General features: G+C 39.3%; 1 protein-coding gene across 1 annotated transcript in view; it reads right to left on the bottom strand.

The window, feature by feature from the left end:
• FBN1 (fibrillin 1) overlaps positions 1–19,068 on the bottom strand; it is a 153,573-nt gene that overhangs the window by 118,251 nt on the left and 16,254 nt on the right. Inside the window, exons 5-6 of the mRNA XM_030497615.1 lie at positions 12,297–12,392; positions 10,618–10,713 (exon numbers count right to left, since the gene is read on the bottom strand). Coding sequence (XP_030353475.1) covers positions 10,618–10,713; positions 12,297–12,392 — 192 coding nt within the window. The remainder of the gene's footprint in view (positions 1–10,617; positions 10,714–12,296; positions 12,393–19,068) is intronic.

Genomic DNA, 19,068 nt, shown 5'->3' with positions numbered 1-19,068 from the left:
GCCTATCCTCCCCCCTCACCTGCTTCTCTTGCTTTTTCTTTATGAGCCCCTATAAGTCTACACAATACTGCTGTATTAAAACATCACCCTCTGCTTCTTTAAATCCCTCAAAAAGCTCACAAATTGACCTCTTATTACTCCTTTACTCTTCACCTCAAGAATCAAGTAACAGGAATAATTCACACCGGAAGGTGTAATTCAATTCCAGATATAGTATCTGCATCATTAAATTATATCTTATCTTAAAGACTACTGGAGCCCAAGTAATCTAACATTGCCTCTCCTTTCGCAGCTATATATCACCTGTGTCTCTTTTAATCACCCATTTCAGTGGTAGATCTTCCTGCATTTAAAGCCTGCAGCCTGGAAGTAATTTTTGACCCTGTGGTTTCTTTTGAAGCCTGCATTAATCCAACTGTAAAGCTGTCATATTACCATTTTACAAATCTTTCCAAGTTACCACCCATACTGTCCCACTGGGACATGGAGATTCTCATAAAGGCTTTCATCATATCCCAGCAGGACAATTATAATTCATTGCTCACTGGTTTTACTATTACCTCTTATAAACATTTCAAGCTCAAGCAGTATTCTGTCACTGTACTGCTCAACTGAACTAAGACCTCTGGACATATTATTCCAGCACAGAGACTAGTCCAATGGCCCTTGAAGAAGCAGTTCAAGGTGTCTCACTTTAAGATCTACTTGGAAGAAAGTACACAGCATGCTCTTTCCACTGTATGTTTACTGCTGCTTTCTTGCTGTAGATCTCAGAAACATCAGCAGACATAGGAGCTTCTGAGATCCTGAAATCTCCCATCACTGAGGTACCCAGTTTCCTCCAAAACCAGGTGAAATTATCAGTCAAGTACACAGTGGGTCTCTCCATCTTTTTGTTTTAAGTGACAATCAATCAGGCAAGTACAGCCAGTGTCAAGTGCAAATAGGAAAATTCCCCTGACGGTGAGTCTGTAGTAACTAGTAACACTAGTTACTAGTGTTGCTAGGTGTTAAAACCATCCCACACCCCATGAACCACTGTAATTTTGTCAGTTTATTTTATATTTTTAAACTAATTCTCCCTTTTTAGAATTTTCTCTGTCAAGGACACTAGAAATTACCAGCATAACACATGCTTTCATTTCACAGCACTCAATCATTTGCTGCCACAGGACAAACACCCTCTGGGTAGTAGGACACAAATAAGAAAAAACACAAAACATCCAGGATTATGAATGCTTTGACAATGTTTGCAGTGGATCTTCCTTAAATGTCTAGCAGGTCTGAATGATACAGCTGGAGGTGTTACAACTCACAGACTAATATATATTTTAACACATTTTCCAGAAGGTGGCTGGACACAATCCTGGGCAACCTGCTCTAGCTGATCCTGCTTGAACAGGGAAGTTGGACCACATGATCTCAAGAGGTCCTTTCCACTCTGAGCAATTCTGTAAGCTGAAATATTGTTAGAAATTATCCTCTCTCCTCTGTAATTCTTATGGCTCTATTTAAAAAACAAAATAAAAACTTAAATAGAATCTTTGATTGGTAGGAATCACTCCACTAAATAATAAATGTGCATTTTAGTGTGCTGGTTTTGCTGGAGATAAACTGATTTCCCCAGCCTTGCTGAAAACTCATGTATCAATAGATTCAATGAAGCCATTGTAAGCAGTGGGACTGATGTCAAAGGACTTATGGCAAAAGCTGATGGTTTAATCTTGAGACCAAAGAGCACCAAGAGACTGATGTATATGCAGAAACAAGAAAGAAAATTGTAAGTCTAATAAAACACCACTGACTTTATTACCACTGCTGCAATGCCAGCAAAGACTTTTCTCCTGCTTCAGCACAGTGGAGCAGGAGCTTTGTCCTGTGTTGTGTAGTGGTGCAGGATGAAAGCATCAGCCACCACTTCCCCAAGGAGGCAAGAACTGTGACCATATGGGTTTCTGCTAAGCTCCTGTTTCCCTATGACTGTCAGCACCTCTGTGTTGGAAGAAAAAGCATTACAGGGTCACAGCAGACCATTCATCCCAAGGAGTAAAGAGGAAATGAGGACAGTACTGAAACTCCTGGCAATCACTGGGTAAACTTTGCGAAAAACATAAATGATGAGGACAGGGCCATTATAACACATGACCGAGATCATTTGGTAAGCCAGGCTTACTTGACTTAAATACTTTTTAAAAACACAGACATACAGTTAGTTAAACATTAAGGATCAAGGAAAACAGTGCAGAGGCCACCACTTCGGAATGGGACCTGTAATCTGAATCACATCACCGTGAAAAGAAATTACGACTACAGCACAGCAGACTGCAGTTACCTTAACCTACCTGTGCTAGCGTAGCCTGGGTAACAGCTGCATAGACACACAGTAAATGTATAAGATACCCATCAAAAATTAAGTGCTTATAAGGTTTTATATTTCATAAAATATAAACCCACACGTGTATGTATGAGTGCACACATAGAGAGGCACTTTTTAATAACTTCCTTTTTTTTTTTTTTTTAAATTACTTATCTCTCGCCTTTGCACATCTTCCTACAAAGAGAAATATTGAATCTTGGTTTCTTTACATGAGGAAATTCCACCTTTTTCCAAAAGGAGTTTCTTCTGGAAAAGGAGTGGAAAGCTAGGCTCTGTTTCACAGAAGAGCAGAATTTGGAGAGCGCTATTTCTCTTAGGGCTCCTTTCCTTTCAGACCTTATTTAGGCCTCTTTTCTTTTCCTACAGCATTTCTCTGGAGTGCCAAACCGTACAAGCTGTCACCGACAAAAAATATAAAAACCACTCAGTCATTACTCCTGAACTTGTCAAGGGCAACTGGAAGTGGGAATGTGACTGTCCTTACAGCTCTGTGCTTAGGTAACTGCTTCCTACAACTTTTTGCAACTATTATGCCGAGGAAGGAGACAGATGTCTTTCTAAATGTAACAGTTTACTTTGGAAAAGTTTATTTTTCACATAGATTTCATCAACTCTGTTGCAAATATGCTGCAAGGAAACTTACATCTGACAAAACAGTTGCACTGACCATGTTGAGCACCTCTGCTTCACATGCATTTTCATTAGCATTTCACAGCTGACCTACATAAAAGAATTGTTTTACTTGGAAATGCCCCTGTCCGTTTATCCTTGCATTAGGTATAGTCTATGATGTTTTAAAAGAGGTTCTCTTTTCTTTGTTAGAACTGATCATCATGAAAGTTTTAGATCACTTTAAAAAACGAAGAAAACAATGAAGTCTGTAACACAAACTTGACTGAGGCAGCATACATTCTGATATTTGATTTTTCCTCATGCAACTGTAACAAAAATTTTCATCTTACCAGCTCAATAGTTAAAAAAAGGTATGAATAGAAAATATTCATTTAAAATTTCAGGATGATTCAAAAGGAAATAATTTGTTTTCATTGTAACAAATGGAAGAATTTCAGGTAGCTGTGCCGCCTTCTATCAAAATATATTGCAGCCCAGAGAAGAAGGAACAATTTTCCCGTAAATAGCTAAGTGGGCACTGTTAGATAAGTTCTCAGCTGCATTTACTCATCCTTCTGTACTATAATCAACTCCAGGAGTCACCATTTTGAAAGCACCTTTTCTATGGGAAGCTCCACAAGAAATTAGTTGTGCTGAGCTATTTTGTGTTCTACAAGTTTTGTAGTGGCCCAGAAATCAGGAGATGGCTGAAACTGGAAAAACGGGCATGCCATAACAGTACTAACAGAGCACAAACAGCTTGAACACACTCATTCTGAGGGCCTCAAATGCAACACTGTGCTGCAATGGCAACCAAAATCAAAAAAAAAGCTGACTCACTCTTTCTGCACACACAAAAATATCTGACTCTCATGATACAACACATCAGACAGATTCTTCCCCATTATCCTTGGAGCTCCACAAAGCACAGATCTGGCACTGCAGGCCATTCAGGGAAATTGTATATTTCAACTGCCTGCGCTGTGTGTATAAAAGTGATATCTGTATTAATGTAACATCCCATAACCAAACAAACATAGACATCTCTTTGTGTATATAACTTCAACAAAACCTCTTGATGAAAGCCCAGGCCTCCACTCTTCATTGCTTAAGAAGACACCACAAGGCAGATCATAAGCACCACTTGCAAGCAAAGCCAGGGCAAGGTTCAGCCCTTGTCTGCAAGGAAAGCAGAACTGAGCTGCTGCCATAGCAAACCTATGCCACAGGCTGCCAGCACACCTCGAGGGAGGCATCAGGTTCAGCAACAAAGCTGTCTGCAGTACCTGGAGAATGATCTCAGTGATTCTCATGTGCGTCCCCTTCAACATCCTACATGCAAGAGGCAAATCTTACAGATTAGAACAATGTAGCTATTTCATTCTCGTTTGTGTTATAATTTATACCAAAATATGGGCTCCTCAATTTGTGATTAAATTTGTATGCATCTCCACTGCTATAACTAAAATCAAATCAAAATGAAACAAAGTCCAAATAACACCATACTGCACATCTAAAGGACAGTGTCCTTAGCAGCCAATTAAGAAGGCATGGAAATACAGAAAGGGCTGCCAAATAGCTGAATGAAAACTTTGGATTTGGATTTGACTGAAATCAAAACTCGATTTGGAACAAAATGTAAATGTTCAGCTTCATGTACAAAAGTTGGAGCCCTCACATCTCACAAGAGACCTAAGCCCATATGTACTGAATCATTTATCGATCTTGATTAAGCTTTAAGCATTTATCTGAAGAAACATTTTAAAACTTGCTATGTGACGTTTTGAGATGCATAAAGCATAGAGCAAGCAACACAGGACCGCTTATAGGGTGTATTTGCAAGGAGCAGAACAATGGATAAAAGGCTTCACATACACAAGGTCCTAAAAATGCTTTTTGGCATTAAATAACAGAGTGAGCTTAATACTGGGTTTGATCCTGACATCTATTGATTATATTGCTATGCATTATAAACCACCTTCAATCACACTCAGCTATTCTGCAGGGGCTGGCTTCTCCGCTATTAAGCTGCAGCTTCAATTTTAAAAATTACAAAACTCCTCATCCATTTATCTCAACCTCTTTTCTAGAGAAGATAATCCAAGACACTGATATTGAATTTTTTGTTTTATACCTGAAAGACATCAAGGGTGGCAACATAGATTGTCATTATTTTAAAGACAGTAAAACATCACCCTCTGAATATATTTATCTTCAACCAAAAGCCATTTTTCAGGGGAAAAATCATGTGCAAGAATCCTTATTTCAGGCCTTCAAGCTTAGCCATCCTGTAGTTTCCTGCTATAATACTGGACATGCATTCATGTTACAGGGCTGCAGAAACTACATGTCTATGTCAACAGATGTGTTTCTTGGAAGACAGCTACAGAAATCAAGTTTATTCAAATCTTTGCCAGCTACCATATGCTGCAATACTACTTTAAATGCAACATAAGGCTTTGGGAACATACTTTTACTGCTATCTACACTTTGTTATTTACTTTCCATTTAGACTAAATACCAGAGACGGGGCACACTAAGGGGTGCAGTGTCCTCTTTGGGAAAACATTCTACCCGTTGTAGTATTTAGAAAGGAAAAAATATACACAGCACTACACTACTCTCGACCACTTTCAGCGGCTGCACTTTCATAGAGAGGCTCTGGGAAAGATATTTTTACATATGGCATTAATTCTGGGAACTTTTAATAATGGCCAAATATAATTAAAAATTATGCAAAAATTCCTGCCATGAAGAGAGCAGTACAGAAACGACTTTGTTTGAAGAAAAAGCGATCACTTGCTCATATTCTGACTCCAGAAAAAAACAAAACACACGTGGTACGTTTTTAATATTTGGACTACATCAGGCCTAATTCTGCTGCTTTGCGAAGCATGTGGCAAAACTCCAAAATGCAACAGGATTGAGCCCCTGATGTTGTCACAAGCATTCAAATAAACAAACAGGGCTGTAACACATTCTAAGCTTCCACTGTGTTCCTCTAAATGGATCCAGACAGAAAAAGAAAAGCACATTTCATTGCATTTTTGCAATACAGGGATAACAACAACGTACAATTTTATATTATACAGAATTTACCCTCTTAAAGTACAATTATCCAGATGTCCAAAGAGAAACAGATTCAAAGAGTCAAGAAAGCTTTTATGCACAAGTTTGGAGGACACAGTTCTACCAAATCTGATAGGGATGTCTGATCTCTCCGAGATCCTACCATCACTTTTTCCTCTGGACTTTCTTAAGTCCATGACCTAGGGATGTTTTCACATGACCCAACCGTGGGCATCTCATATAGCCAGCTAAATCTCCCAGGCTCTTTTACAGACAATAAAAAGAGCTGTCAATGTTCTGAATCATCCTCAGGGGACCATAAGCTAAGTGTCTGCTCTTAATCCCCTTCAGCAACTCTAAAAGGAACTGCAGAATCTGCATCTCACTCAAGTTATTCAGCATTAAAAGTCAAAGGGCACAAAGTTGGCATCCAGTTTTTAACCAGCAGAAGAAATTTTGCTTTGCTTGCATGTGCATTTTCTGTTACCTGTGATTTCTTTTTCATTAACTATATGGCTAAATGATATGCTAAAAGCTGAGTGCACCTCTCAGATGTTAAATGACTCTGAAAGCTTGGGCCAAAATCCAGCAAGGCCCTTAAGCACTCACATAATTTTAGGCATACTGACATCTCAGGTTTGAATTTAAATGCATGTCAAAGCCCATCACTGGGTCACAGCCAGAGAACTCAGCACCTTCCAGAAGGAATCCTTGAAGTTCAAATTTTAACTCAGCCAATATCCATGAAATATTTTCCTTTCTAGACTATGTAATTTAAATGTGTCTTAAATTGCTGTAGGAGGCATTTCCAATCCCACTACACTTTTACTGTCTAGCTTATGTCAAGTTCACCTTTTTGATGAACATGATCCCACAGAAAAGCCAGGTATGTTGTACCTATGATACACCTGCATATACTTGACAATAGGCCCAGGAGGCTTCCCCTGCTTGGAAAGGTGCCAAACACCACGCACAACAGCCTAGGAGCTAATGATACATGTGTACCACTTCTGACCATGCCGCAGTGACCAATGCAGCTCTGATGAAGCTTATATCACTAGTGACATGGTACACACTCCCAGAACATAAAGAGGAACTCTACTGATAATAATAAATCTAAAAATTCCTTTTGCTCATGTTTATAGTGTTTTATACCATCATTAACACTTCTAAGACACACAAAAAGTAATTTGTGTGCCAAAACTGTCCAAGGCCAGCTGCTGCCCTCTCAAAGAATGACTGAATACATACATAAAAATACTTGTGCCACAAATCTGATGGAGTTCACTGCACTGTGAAAGCAGCAGCTTTTTCACCAGATAAAGCCCTTTCATTGTGCATGTATTTGAAGCTACACAGAAGTGTTGTGGATCTTCATTAACAATCATATGATCAGTATTTACTGAGGTAATACCAATTAGACTAATCTATATTATAAATATGGTCCAAATGTATGGAAACACTACTTAAAACAGTAGACAAAACAACACAACTTGTCTTTGGATGTAAGAAAGTGGCTCTAGCTTAGTTACAACCACCTGCAACATTTAATTGTTTTCCATATCAGATTATTGGAATAACCCCCATGAATTTGGTTGCCTCAACATTGCTTTATTCAAACAGTTCTAAGCTATGACATATGCAGAAAAGGCTGGAATTGTCTTTGGTCTGTGACATACGTGCCACAAACACTCTGTGGCTGTTACTGTTAGTTGATACTTGTAGAGAAAAGCACTGTGTGATACGCAGCAGTAAATTACTTACATTACTGTTAGCTTGTGGCATGGCATAACCTAGAAGTCAAACCACAGCCAAACAGATGGAGAACACGCATGCCACAAAACTGTGTCACTTCACATTACATTTATATCCAGAAGTGGTGTTTTCCAAACAATCTGCCTCTCCTGCTTCAGAAATGGGATAGTTTAAGAGACTATTTCTCTTGAGTAATTTTCTCTCTCCACCCCCTCCATGCATAGAGATGCTTTGGGTTTGTTTTGGTTTCTCTCTCTCCTCCCCTCTTTTTTCCTTTCTAATAAAGACAGTTTTACTCTACAAGGCATGAATCTTGTCAATTTACTGGATAATATCCACATATACATCAGAAGCCCACCAGGGAGTGTCACAAATCCACACAACTTTCCAAAGCTAGATTCAAAACATGGACCTCTTACTTAGCTGACAGATGTGTAAAATCATATGCAGCCAGACAACTCCCTAATGACTACACAGGTGCATGTGCTGAACAATGCAAGTTATTCTGACGAAGACCAACATTAGCTTACACTTGAAAAGTTATCTTCAGAAAAAGTTTTTCTGATGGCATAATGTGATTCTGGGACCAAAACCCACCACACCCTTGTTAGAGGAGGGGAATATATTAGCTCAGCTAGGTAGAGAGGCTGCAGGAAATCTCTGCAAGAGAAGCCAAATTTCAGAAGTTTTCTAGGAAGATACGACTATCACTCTCATACTTCCTCAGTATGAGAGTGAGCATTAGCCAGAAATACTACAGTCCATTAATGTCTGTTTTCTCTTTTATTGATATCTACAGAATCAAACACATGTTCTAAGTAAAAACTGCTTATGGACGAGGCATATAAGTTACAAATTACCACCTCAGTTGTGCTCAAAGCATGGGATTTCATGACAGCATGATTTGGCTCAAATGGCTCTGTGTCACCAGTTTCTCACTCCACCCGACACAAGACAGGAGCCCTGAGGGACAGGACTGAAGCTGTTAGCAGGCTTCAGCCCTGAAACTTGCCCCAACAAGGTGGAGTAAAACTGGTCCCAGATCAGGCAACATAAAAGCAGCATTGAACAATCTTCTGAACTTGCACTTTATGCCTCCTCATTGGACTAAAGGCTCAAAACCTTCACCCATGGAGAACAAGCAGTCATTACTTGAAATTCAAAGCCTTTGCAGAAATATTCAGTACATTCTTTACCTATAAAGCCTTTTCTTCAAACTTAGGGCTTTTAACTAAATTTTCCATTCCCCTCACTCCACTTCAGCAGTGAGATCCCAAGATTCAGAACAGAGCTACTTTGAAGAACAACTTCACCATGAGTTTGGACTACTTTTACAACATCTCAGTGGACAACCAGAAAGACTTCACACAGTGCTAATTTTATGTGCTGTATGTAGTACAGAAAATATCTGCTTCATCTTACCATCTGCTCTAGCACTGAACTAAAAGCTTTGGTCTGCTAAGATTTGTCGTTCTGCATCACCCACCTATGCTGCCCATATGAAAAACTCAACCATTACGTCAGGTGCAGCACTAAGAGCAGTGATCATCCAACACACTCACTGACCAAAATTCATGTGCTAAGCACATCCCCTACATGCAAGCCCCAAATCAGGTTGTTAACGTCTATTCTGTCCATGTTCATATATATGTAACACAACCTATCGTATGAGTAGTACATGTGAATCTCCAACTAAACAGATCAACATTTGCTCTAACTCTAGCAAATGAAAATGTTTTATTTTTAATATTACAAAATTCAACAGAAGGATTATACCTAAACATTGTTCACTATATATGTCTCTCAAATGAACTGTTAAATTGCTTTAATAACCCTGAAAAAATCCATACACCAGATCAGAGAGTTGGTATAGCTGTGTTTTCATCTAGAAACAGCTGTGATTAGCACTATAGATATACAAATAGAAAAAGCTAAAATTGATAACAATAAATCCGTACAAAATGGGAAGAAGAATTGAATAAACTGTGCCAAAACAAAACATGCCAAAGACAAAGGCAAGATGCTGCTTATCATTGGTAAGCAAATGTACCAGATATACAAAGAGCTTTTCTGATGACCTAGAAACTGAAGTTTGAGTAAAAACACTTATCAATATTTTTTATTTGCCACCTCTTCCATTGGAATGTTTTCATAGCAAAAACGTAAACAAAAGAAAGGCCTTAATCAATTGCATGTGCGTTTCATCCTGGCCTCTATCCTTACGAAGCTCACATATTGCTAAAAATGCTACTTAAAATTCATTTTCAGTCTTGAGACTAACAAAACCAAATCCAATCAGTTCAACTATAGATTAGAAAGGGTAACGGTTCGACAACCCTACTGTTAGAGTAAATAAATGAGGATTTTTGTCTCTGGAAAAGAAAACTACTTTTGGTAAACGTACTGTGAACTGAAGAACTAACCATTAAAATCATTCCAATCAACACTTGTGATATATATAAAAATCACAAAAGAAGACTGAATGTTTGTTTTTAAATCTATGCTAAAGTTCTCTTTCTCATTAAAGAAAATGAGCTGTTTAGGAAATGTTTAAGAAAGTTGTTACCATTTTAATTTGTGTTATTCCATAACTAATATCTCCACAATTTTCTTAGACTGGAGTTTTCCTTTCAGTAAAGCCTCTTCATCTACAAGAACGTGAATTCTATTTCACCTTATTCAGAGACAGCAACAAAATACTACTACATAAATATTTTATTTTATATTATTATTTAAGTATTTTAAGTTACTACTAAATAAGTTGGAACGTTAATTTTTCCCCCCCACTATTTTAGGGCACATACCTCTTTCACACTGGGGTCCAGTAAAGCCATACGTGCAAGCACATCGGTTTGGAGCCACACATCTCCCTCCGTTTAGACATCCATTTTCACAGACAGCTATATCAGAGGGAAGGCAAAAGTAATCTTTATTGAGCTATTTCCAGAAAGACATGAAGGTTTGTACTTAACAAGCTCAGGTAAACTGGTAAAAATGGTAAACAGAACAGGATACTTTGTTTTCCAGAATCTACTTATGATCTTTTCCCATTTCCTGGCCTCATTAGTATTATGAGCTCATCTTTTCAAGGGAGTAAAATATAAACACAGTAACAGTCACAGCTTCTCTGACCTCTCAAAGCCTTTCTCTTTGGGATGGCTAGACAATTCCATAACTTCAAAATAACATCTCTTTCAAACTTTCCACAAAGAAACACTGACACAGTAGAGACTGCAGACAGACGGTGCAGAAAAAAATTCATCTCTAAATCCTCAATTTTTTCCCTATTCAGAAGCAAATTTAAGAATTTATTTGTCCTCTACCATAAAAGAGGAACAAGCCAGTATTAAAGGGCTGTTTGCTGATGTTAAATAATTCATGATATTAACTAGAACAGCAAAATGTAATCAATATCTATTTTGACTATGTTATTCCAAGATATACTTTCCCTGTATGATGCTGCCAATAGAGTCAGAACCCGGTTTTCCTCATAATGAACTCCAAAAGCGGTTGCTCTCAAAAATAATCATAAAATGTAACATTTACATGAGAAAGAGGCTTTTAAATGCATTTTTATGCTCACTGAGTAATGTTTTTCTTTGTTCCGTTTCACATTCACTTCAGTCGAAAGGTTTCCATTTATCCTCTTTTATCCACTTATTATTTCACAGAAAAGGCAGAAATACAATTCTTAATCCTTTCACCATGTGATCCTCTTCCAGATTATTAGGGTAAATTCCTGGTCCCAACGAAGTTCATGTAAAGTGTGCCATTGATTTTGACAGAGCACAAAAGGTTTTCATTAAATGAGCTAAACACATTTTCTTTGTCAGACCAATAGTTCACTAGATAGCAATATGACAGCCCTGGTTAAAAGCAGTGTCTACATCCTTATTTGAGTTACTTCACAGCATTCCAGCCAAGCAGAGCAAGAGACCATCACACTCAGTTTGGGAGAGATTTCAAGCAGCAGATCCAGGAATGCTGTTGGCTCAGAATTGATTGAGGAAATCAAAACTATGCCAATCAACTCTAATAAGACAACATCAAAATGGGCAAAATTCCTACATCATGCTACCCAAGTCTGAAGCAAACCCCTGAAATTAAACAAGGCTTTGTATTAAAAAGCTTAATATTGTCTGTAAGATGAAAACCGAATCCCATGTAAATTCTAAATATATGCCTACTGCTCTAGGGAGTGGAAAGCCCTGAGGTCAAAGGGAATTATGGTAGTGTGAGAACTACAGGATCAAGTTATATCCAATTATTATGAATTCACATGATGTTTATTTTAATAGTCCTGATCAGAAAGAATTCACTCAGCATTCATTACAAAGTCATGTGTTTTCCTGCAAAATTCCATTGCACCTGATCAAAAACAAGCTCAACATCAGTTGAAATTTAGTCTTAAAGGGTGCCTGATCCACACATCCCAGAATTACTTAAGTGTACTCAGTATCTACATAACTAATAGCGTACTTACGCTGTCCACAGTGTGTTCCTGTATATCCCTTCTGACAGAGGCAATGGTCATCACTGCAGCTACCTCCATTCATGCACCGGATGTTACAGTGTTGTACTTAAAAGGAAAAAAGATTCTTCTCAGTTAAATCAAACCAGTCAGAAACACTTAACTGTCTTGTTAAGGGATTTTTTTGTTTTTAGGAATTGATTCTATGAACTAGAAACCACTATTAGAAACTAAAGATGCATATTTTAGGACAGTGGCAATACAGAAAACAATACTGATTTACAGTTCCTAAGGAATATAGGACATGGTGCAAGAATTTGATACCACCCTTATTCACTGAAGTCAAAGGCATTTCATACGAGCATAAATCCACAGAATTTGTCTCCTAGTTTGCCTAGTTTGAGAAAAGCCCATTATAAGGGAAAAGAACTAAACTTCTGGTAGTTACAACGAAGAAGAGAGTCTTATCATCTGAGCAATGGGGGATGGAAGTATTAAGGGGAAGCATATAAGGAAGCTCCTGAAGGTAGCCTGGTTCTGCCAACACATGCAATGCTAGAAGCAGATCTGTCCAGGTAGGGCTTTTCTTGCATCGCATCTCCAGATAAACCTGCTGCCAGCTGCTCTGCTTGGGGGCTGTGGAGTTCACAGACAGCATTTCCTCAGAGCCAACACCTTCCCTTGCAAGCAACAGAGACAGGAGAGCAGCAGCATGCTCTCCTCAGCCACAGCCCTACCATTTATAATGATTAACATGCAGCTGAAGTCCCATGCCAGTAAAGCATAAAAGTCTGTGCTGCATTTTTCTAGTAATAATGACAAATACATTTTTTGACTAGGCTCTTCATCAGGCATAGAAAAGCGGGCAGACCTCCCAACCAAGTCCTCCTTACAGGTCCTGCTGTCCCATACAGCTGTGAACCAGGGCAGACACCCCAGTAAGCAGCCAGGAAATGGTTTCCCTCTTAACAGGAACCACATGAAAAGCTCCTCCCAGATAGGATTATGGTCAGATCAGCATTTCAGTAGGTTGTGATGGAGCACTGGATACCTACACCACACTGTCTGAAATGCTCAGGACTGAAAATCAGAAATCGTATGTCCCGCTAGAGCCTGTTGCTAGCAGGTGTTATGCCAACCACTGAATTCTTCCCATTGCACAAAGCCTTTAAACATCATTTGGCTTTTTACAGTCCAGAAGTATGTGAATGGAATTTTATTTTTATTTTCAAGTAAAAATGATTTTAACTGTATTGCCTTCTATAGCAATATGAATCCACAAAACGGAAGTTAAACATGCAATTGGAGAAAGGATTTAAAACAATCTAACATTTAAAACACTCGTACTCTTAATTCTTCAGTTATAAAAGTTAAAACTGTATCTTGTATTTCTTGTGTGTCTAATAGTTATGATACATCTTTGTTCGACTTTGGATGTGCTTCAGTACTTCAGGCAACAAAAATGTACTAACATTCCTCAACAAAAAGCAAAGTTGTCTGCAAATACAGAGTGAATATCTGGTGAAGATTTTTGGACAATGTCCTAAGTAGGTCAGAAAAAGGTGTATAGTTACTTTAAAATGTGTAGTTCAACTTAGCTTTATACAATCTTAGAAAAACAGAGGGGATTACAAGAAGCATAGGAAATGATATCATCTGTCAAGCAGGGAAGGAACTTAAAAACCACAAAACTGATTTCAATTAGAGCAAGCTATGCCAAGAGCTAATTTCCATTCCCACATGAAGACCAAAGCCATTTAAATAGTTTGAACTACATTCGAGATAAAAAGGTTAACAGTAGCTTATATGATGATTTTCATATTATTTGTTCAAGTAAAAGTAAAGTACATTTCCCCATTTTGGGATAAGGAGTGGTTTTACACATAACATACACACACAAAGTTTCCATAATTTGTCTTGCTGCTTCCTAAAGGAACTTTTCCAAGGTAAAATATTTCTTCCTCCTTTTTAAACTAAAATCATTACAGAAGACTGCTGGGACACCCAGTCATCTTTGTTAAAATGAGCCATTCAAATCAGTAAACTTTCTCTCATGCAAGAAAAATCAGTGACATACAGTCAGTAAACTATTTATTTATTTTCTGCCTTCTTTGAGGGAATGTTGAAAATAGTATTTCCAAAATCATACAGACTATTCTGAAATATTATCCTTCCAAAAGTTCATAGAAACACATGCAAAGACTGTCTAGAGCTCAGATTATGATTTTAAGACTGCATTTTTGAAAAGTAGCACATTAATGCAGGTCCAGAGTTTCTCTTCTCAGCTAAATCAACAATTCCATTAATGTCAGTGGAGATATTCCAGTAAGTGAAATAACCTGTTCCAAGGTATCACACTGACAGACGCTCAGGGAAAAAGCACAGGAATTGCCATAAGCCTGGTAAATCAATGCATATAGCTTTGCCTTAACTCAGCATGCTCAGGAAATGTTAACAATATTCATAAATTATTGTTTTTAATCAATTGTTTTTCTCTTTCACATCCAATTTGTAAACAGTCTGCACTGGAAACTTCTGAAGTCAAAACAGGAATGGCTGCAGGAACACAGCTTTATAAACCCGCAAAAGAGCCAGTGAGACCAAACACATCCACACATGCTTTGTGTGTGGGCAATGTTTGCATTGTTTAGCAAAGCGAAACAACAAGCTGCATGCTTAAGCATAACAGTTGCTGACTTTTGGAATAAATTCTCAGCAAAGCTGAGTAAAGACTTCTTCACACCAAGAGCAATGTGACACCACAACCACCCACGAAACATTAAGGAGCTCACCAAGCAGATGAAGGGTAACACACACGCTGTCTACTCTGTGATCCCAAACTAGAAATCCTGAGATGGGTCTGCGATCCTCAGGAGGGACAACCAGCAGAGCCATGCAGGGTGCCCCAGGCCAAGGGCGCCCTGCAGGGCAGCCGGCAGGTACCGCAAGGAGAGGCTGCCTCTTGTCTTTCTGTGCCACTGCTGAGGAAACACTCCCAACCCCAGCTGTGCATGACACAGGGCTTTGCCTGCCAGGAGCTGTAAACAAGGAATGACGGCCTCATCACATCCCAGATGCTCAGCAAGCTTTTTCTGTCGAGTGACTGACTCAGGAGAGAGATGGCAGCGAGCGCCAGGATGGGACGCGGGCTGCAGCCCTGCATGTGGTGCTGAGAAAACCCACAGCAGCCTTGAAATCTCTGGGAACATTTAACATTCAAGACCTTTTACCACCTCTGACAGCAGAAGACCATAAGGGAAGGGCTGAGCTCCAGGTTCTACCACCATTGAACCGACACCACACCACCCTGAGGAGCAGGTTCGCAGGGCATGAAGCCGAGGGCCCAGGTCCTGGCCTCCCCACTCCAGCAATGCGGTCTCTGAGGAAAACCTCGGTCCTCAGGCAGTGCCTCTGAAGCTGCTGTAATGGGGGAGCAGAGCAAACCCTATTTTGCACTCCGGAGGCGTAACCAGCCTGCCGGGGGTGCAACCAGCCTGCCGGGGGTGCAGACGCTTGTCCCCACCAGCCACCATCCCCAGTACCCTCCACAGCTCTCTAGAGAGCCTCTGCCATGGCTCCCTTCCTTCAGAGATGGCCCCATCAGCAAATGCCTTCCTGTTTAGGCCAGCCCAAGCCATTCTGACTAAAGCAGGCTGGAAGCAAAAGCAGTGGCTGAGCTCAGAGACATGCCTGACCCATAACCCTGGGGGTAGTGAGGGGTATCCAATGATGAAGGAGACACCCTCCTCCTTCTCATTCATACCCCCTTTCCCAGCGTGGCAGGAATGCAGGATATGTCTGCAGCACAAACAGGAGCATGGCTGCAGCACAAACAGACAACACTGAAGCAGCCACGGCCTGGGTGGTTTGAGAGGCAGCAGCAGAGCAGCCACCACAGAGCCAGCACAAGCGCAGGGTGTAAGACATCTCCCCGCACATGCACCTGCAACACCAGAGCCAGCCACACATCAGGGCCAGTGGGCAGGTGCCTCCACACATGGCAATCTTATCTCCAAGCCTACCATAAGCACACCCAAAAATTCACTAATTACACAGAAATAACCACTACTCAGCCAGCAAGTTCACTGATGTCACGAAAATCCCTGCTGAGAAAACCACCGGTTGATCTTTTCAACCACGAATCAGATTCCTAAAGCTGACTCGTAACCAGAAAAGTCCCAACACTGACCTGCATAAGAAAAAAACTTGAAGGCTTTGTTATGCTTTCCAATCCACATGCTTTCCAATCTGCATTAATCGATTCCGACAGACAACCAGTCTATAAGAGCCAGAATGAATCCGGTTTCTGCCTATGGTTGTACATACTATAAAATCCGTGCCCACTACTGATTCCTTAAGTACTAAAAAGGCACGTAGATTAAAATATCTAAAAGACATCTCATCTATCAGAAGTCATGCATTTAATCCTGAGAAATCCTGGGATTTTCACTCATATTTTTAATCTGTATTTAAGAACGTATAATTAAAGTAAGGTTTCATGAATGCATTCTGACGAACTATTAACTGTTGTCAGTGGGAGTTGATAATAACCCTTTGATGTCAATCAGGATTTTTAATTAATGTTTATGTTTAACTTTGTTTCCTAATAGCAGATCTAAGTCATTGTGGTCTATTGTGTAAATACATATTCATGGATTTTGTCTACAGTGCCAAGAGAGCAAATGACTTACAGCAAATGTATGCTCTGTAAGTCCTAATGAGGTGCTGGGTCATAAATATTATTACATAAAAGTGCACAGAGGCAGTAGAGTCTTATCTCTCTACAACAACTCAAGACACTTTTGCTTTTAGATTTGGTTTGTTTTAATACATAAAGGTGATGTAACCACACACACAATGTATCCTAAATTATTACACTGATGAAATGAAATAGAAACTATTTTTTTAAGCCAACTCCTAAGTCTAATTGTAAAGTGTTAATATTTATACCTTATACAGAAAAGCCACATTTGAAAGTGAGCAAACCTGTGTAGCAATGCAAGGAAAATAATGTCAACACTGATTAAAGCTTAGGATTGGTAGAATATTCATACCTAGAAGTAATTGTCAACAACCAAAATAGCTATGCCATACAGTGTTTGGAATCTGCTTGATTAAAAACCATAGTAAAGTCCTGCACTCATTTATCTGTACAACTTCAATGAAGGCTGAAACCATGGAGATCAATGGTAGAATACTTCAGAAAAGAGCCACAAGAAGAACTGTAACTTTACTCACTCTGTTTTTCTTGACTCATAAAATACTCCAGTGTGGCCTAAGAAGAAAATGAGGTAATACTAAGGCCCGCTCATTCCTGCCTTTTACAAAGGTGCCAAAACATGTAACAGATGTAGGGATACATCTCTCCTTCTGTACCCTGAAGGGGACTTGGGAGAAGGTCATACTTTCCTTTACTGGCTTACAAGATTAAGGCTTATGCACCTGGCTAAACAGTAGCTGCAAACCAAGGCAGGAACGCTACAACACACAGATTTGAGTAGCATTTTGCATTCTTCCTCCTTCCAGTAATCTCTGGGAGCTCCATAGCTCCATACCCTCCTCATGCTGGCCTCTCCCTAACAGACATCACAGGAGCCTGAGAAAGGGGTTGAACTACAAAGAACAATATTTACCATTTTAGTACATGCCATTCCATTACATTCCACAGTTGTTATTGTTTTTCCACTGTTATTGCATGAAAAAGATGCTAAAGCCACAAGCTGAAGTGGTCGGTCATGTGGGAAAACTCTTATCAACTAGGAAAGCAAAAAAATGGCAAGGTAAAAAAAATACACGGGCAAAGCAGACCACACACAGAGTCTGAATAGATATTCAGAATTAAAAGGATGACCATATTGCGTAATATTACAGCCCTCAGCTGAGTGCATTCCCCACTGACTTCAGTTAATATGTTGTTCAGATAGTTATGGGCATTTGTGGGAATAGTTTCCCCAAAATTCTTCCCAGAAACTTTACATTTTATACAAAAATCCAAATCATCTAAGAGACAAGCACCATACTCAGAATACACTGTACTTTACAGCTGGCATCTCTCAATTGAACTGAGATACTATCCCAAGCAACATCCTACTTTATATCAGATATTTGACCCATGATTAGTCATTGAGCTATCTGGTTCATTGAATTAATTTAATTTTACTAATTTTTTACTGGATCTGGAGAACCTTCCTTGAAAACCTAAAATCCAAACATTTGTAGGAAAAGTCGCCTGTCTGAAAAGTTTCATTTCCAAAGCATCTTTTCTTTTCTGATGAAAAGCTGTTTCACTTTAAAACCTTGACCAGTTCTGTACCTCTAAGCAACTACAGAAGTATCATCTGAATAAGGTCAGTCAGTAGATTCAGAAGATACGTAGTGAGCCTGGCATGGAAAGGCTGTAATACTTGTAGGCCCATGCATGTATGATACAGCATCATGTCTGGCTTAGTAAGCCCCAAAATGAGAGCAGAATTACAAAGCCAGTCAAATTCAGCCAACTGTCAACAGTCATCTCTCTGTATCTTTACAACTTTTGTGCTGCATATGTGTGCATGCCAGTGTTGAATAGAGATAAGGCATTTTCCAGAAAGCAAGGAAGACTGGAATTAGTGCTATAAATTGGCAAATGAATATAGCTCCAATAAAACTAATTCAGTTTTGATTTGGCAAAAAAGAGCATCTCTAATAGTTAGTCTCTGAGTCATTCTTCAGTTTCATCACAGGAGGCTACACTTTCTTTCCTGTGGTAAAAGTATGTCTGGTGACTCAGAGGTTATTTTTCTTA

The sequence above is a fragment of the Strigops habroptila genome, chromosome 9 (assembly GCF_004027225.2).
Source record: "Strigops habroptila isolate Jane chromosome 9, bStrHab1.2.pri, whole genome shotgun sequence".
Lineage (NCBI taxonomy): Eukaryota > Metazoa > Chordata > Aves > Psittaciformes > Psittacidae > Strigops > Strigops habroptila.
Note: the sequence above shows the minus strand (reverse complement) of the source record. Positions and strands in the feature narration are given on the sequence as shown.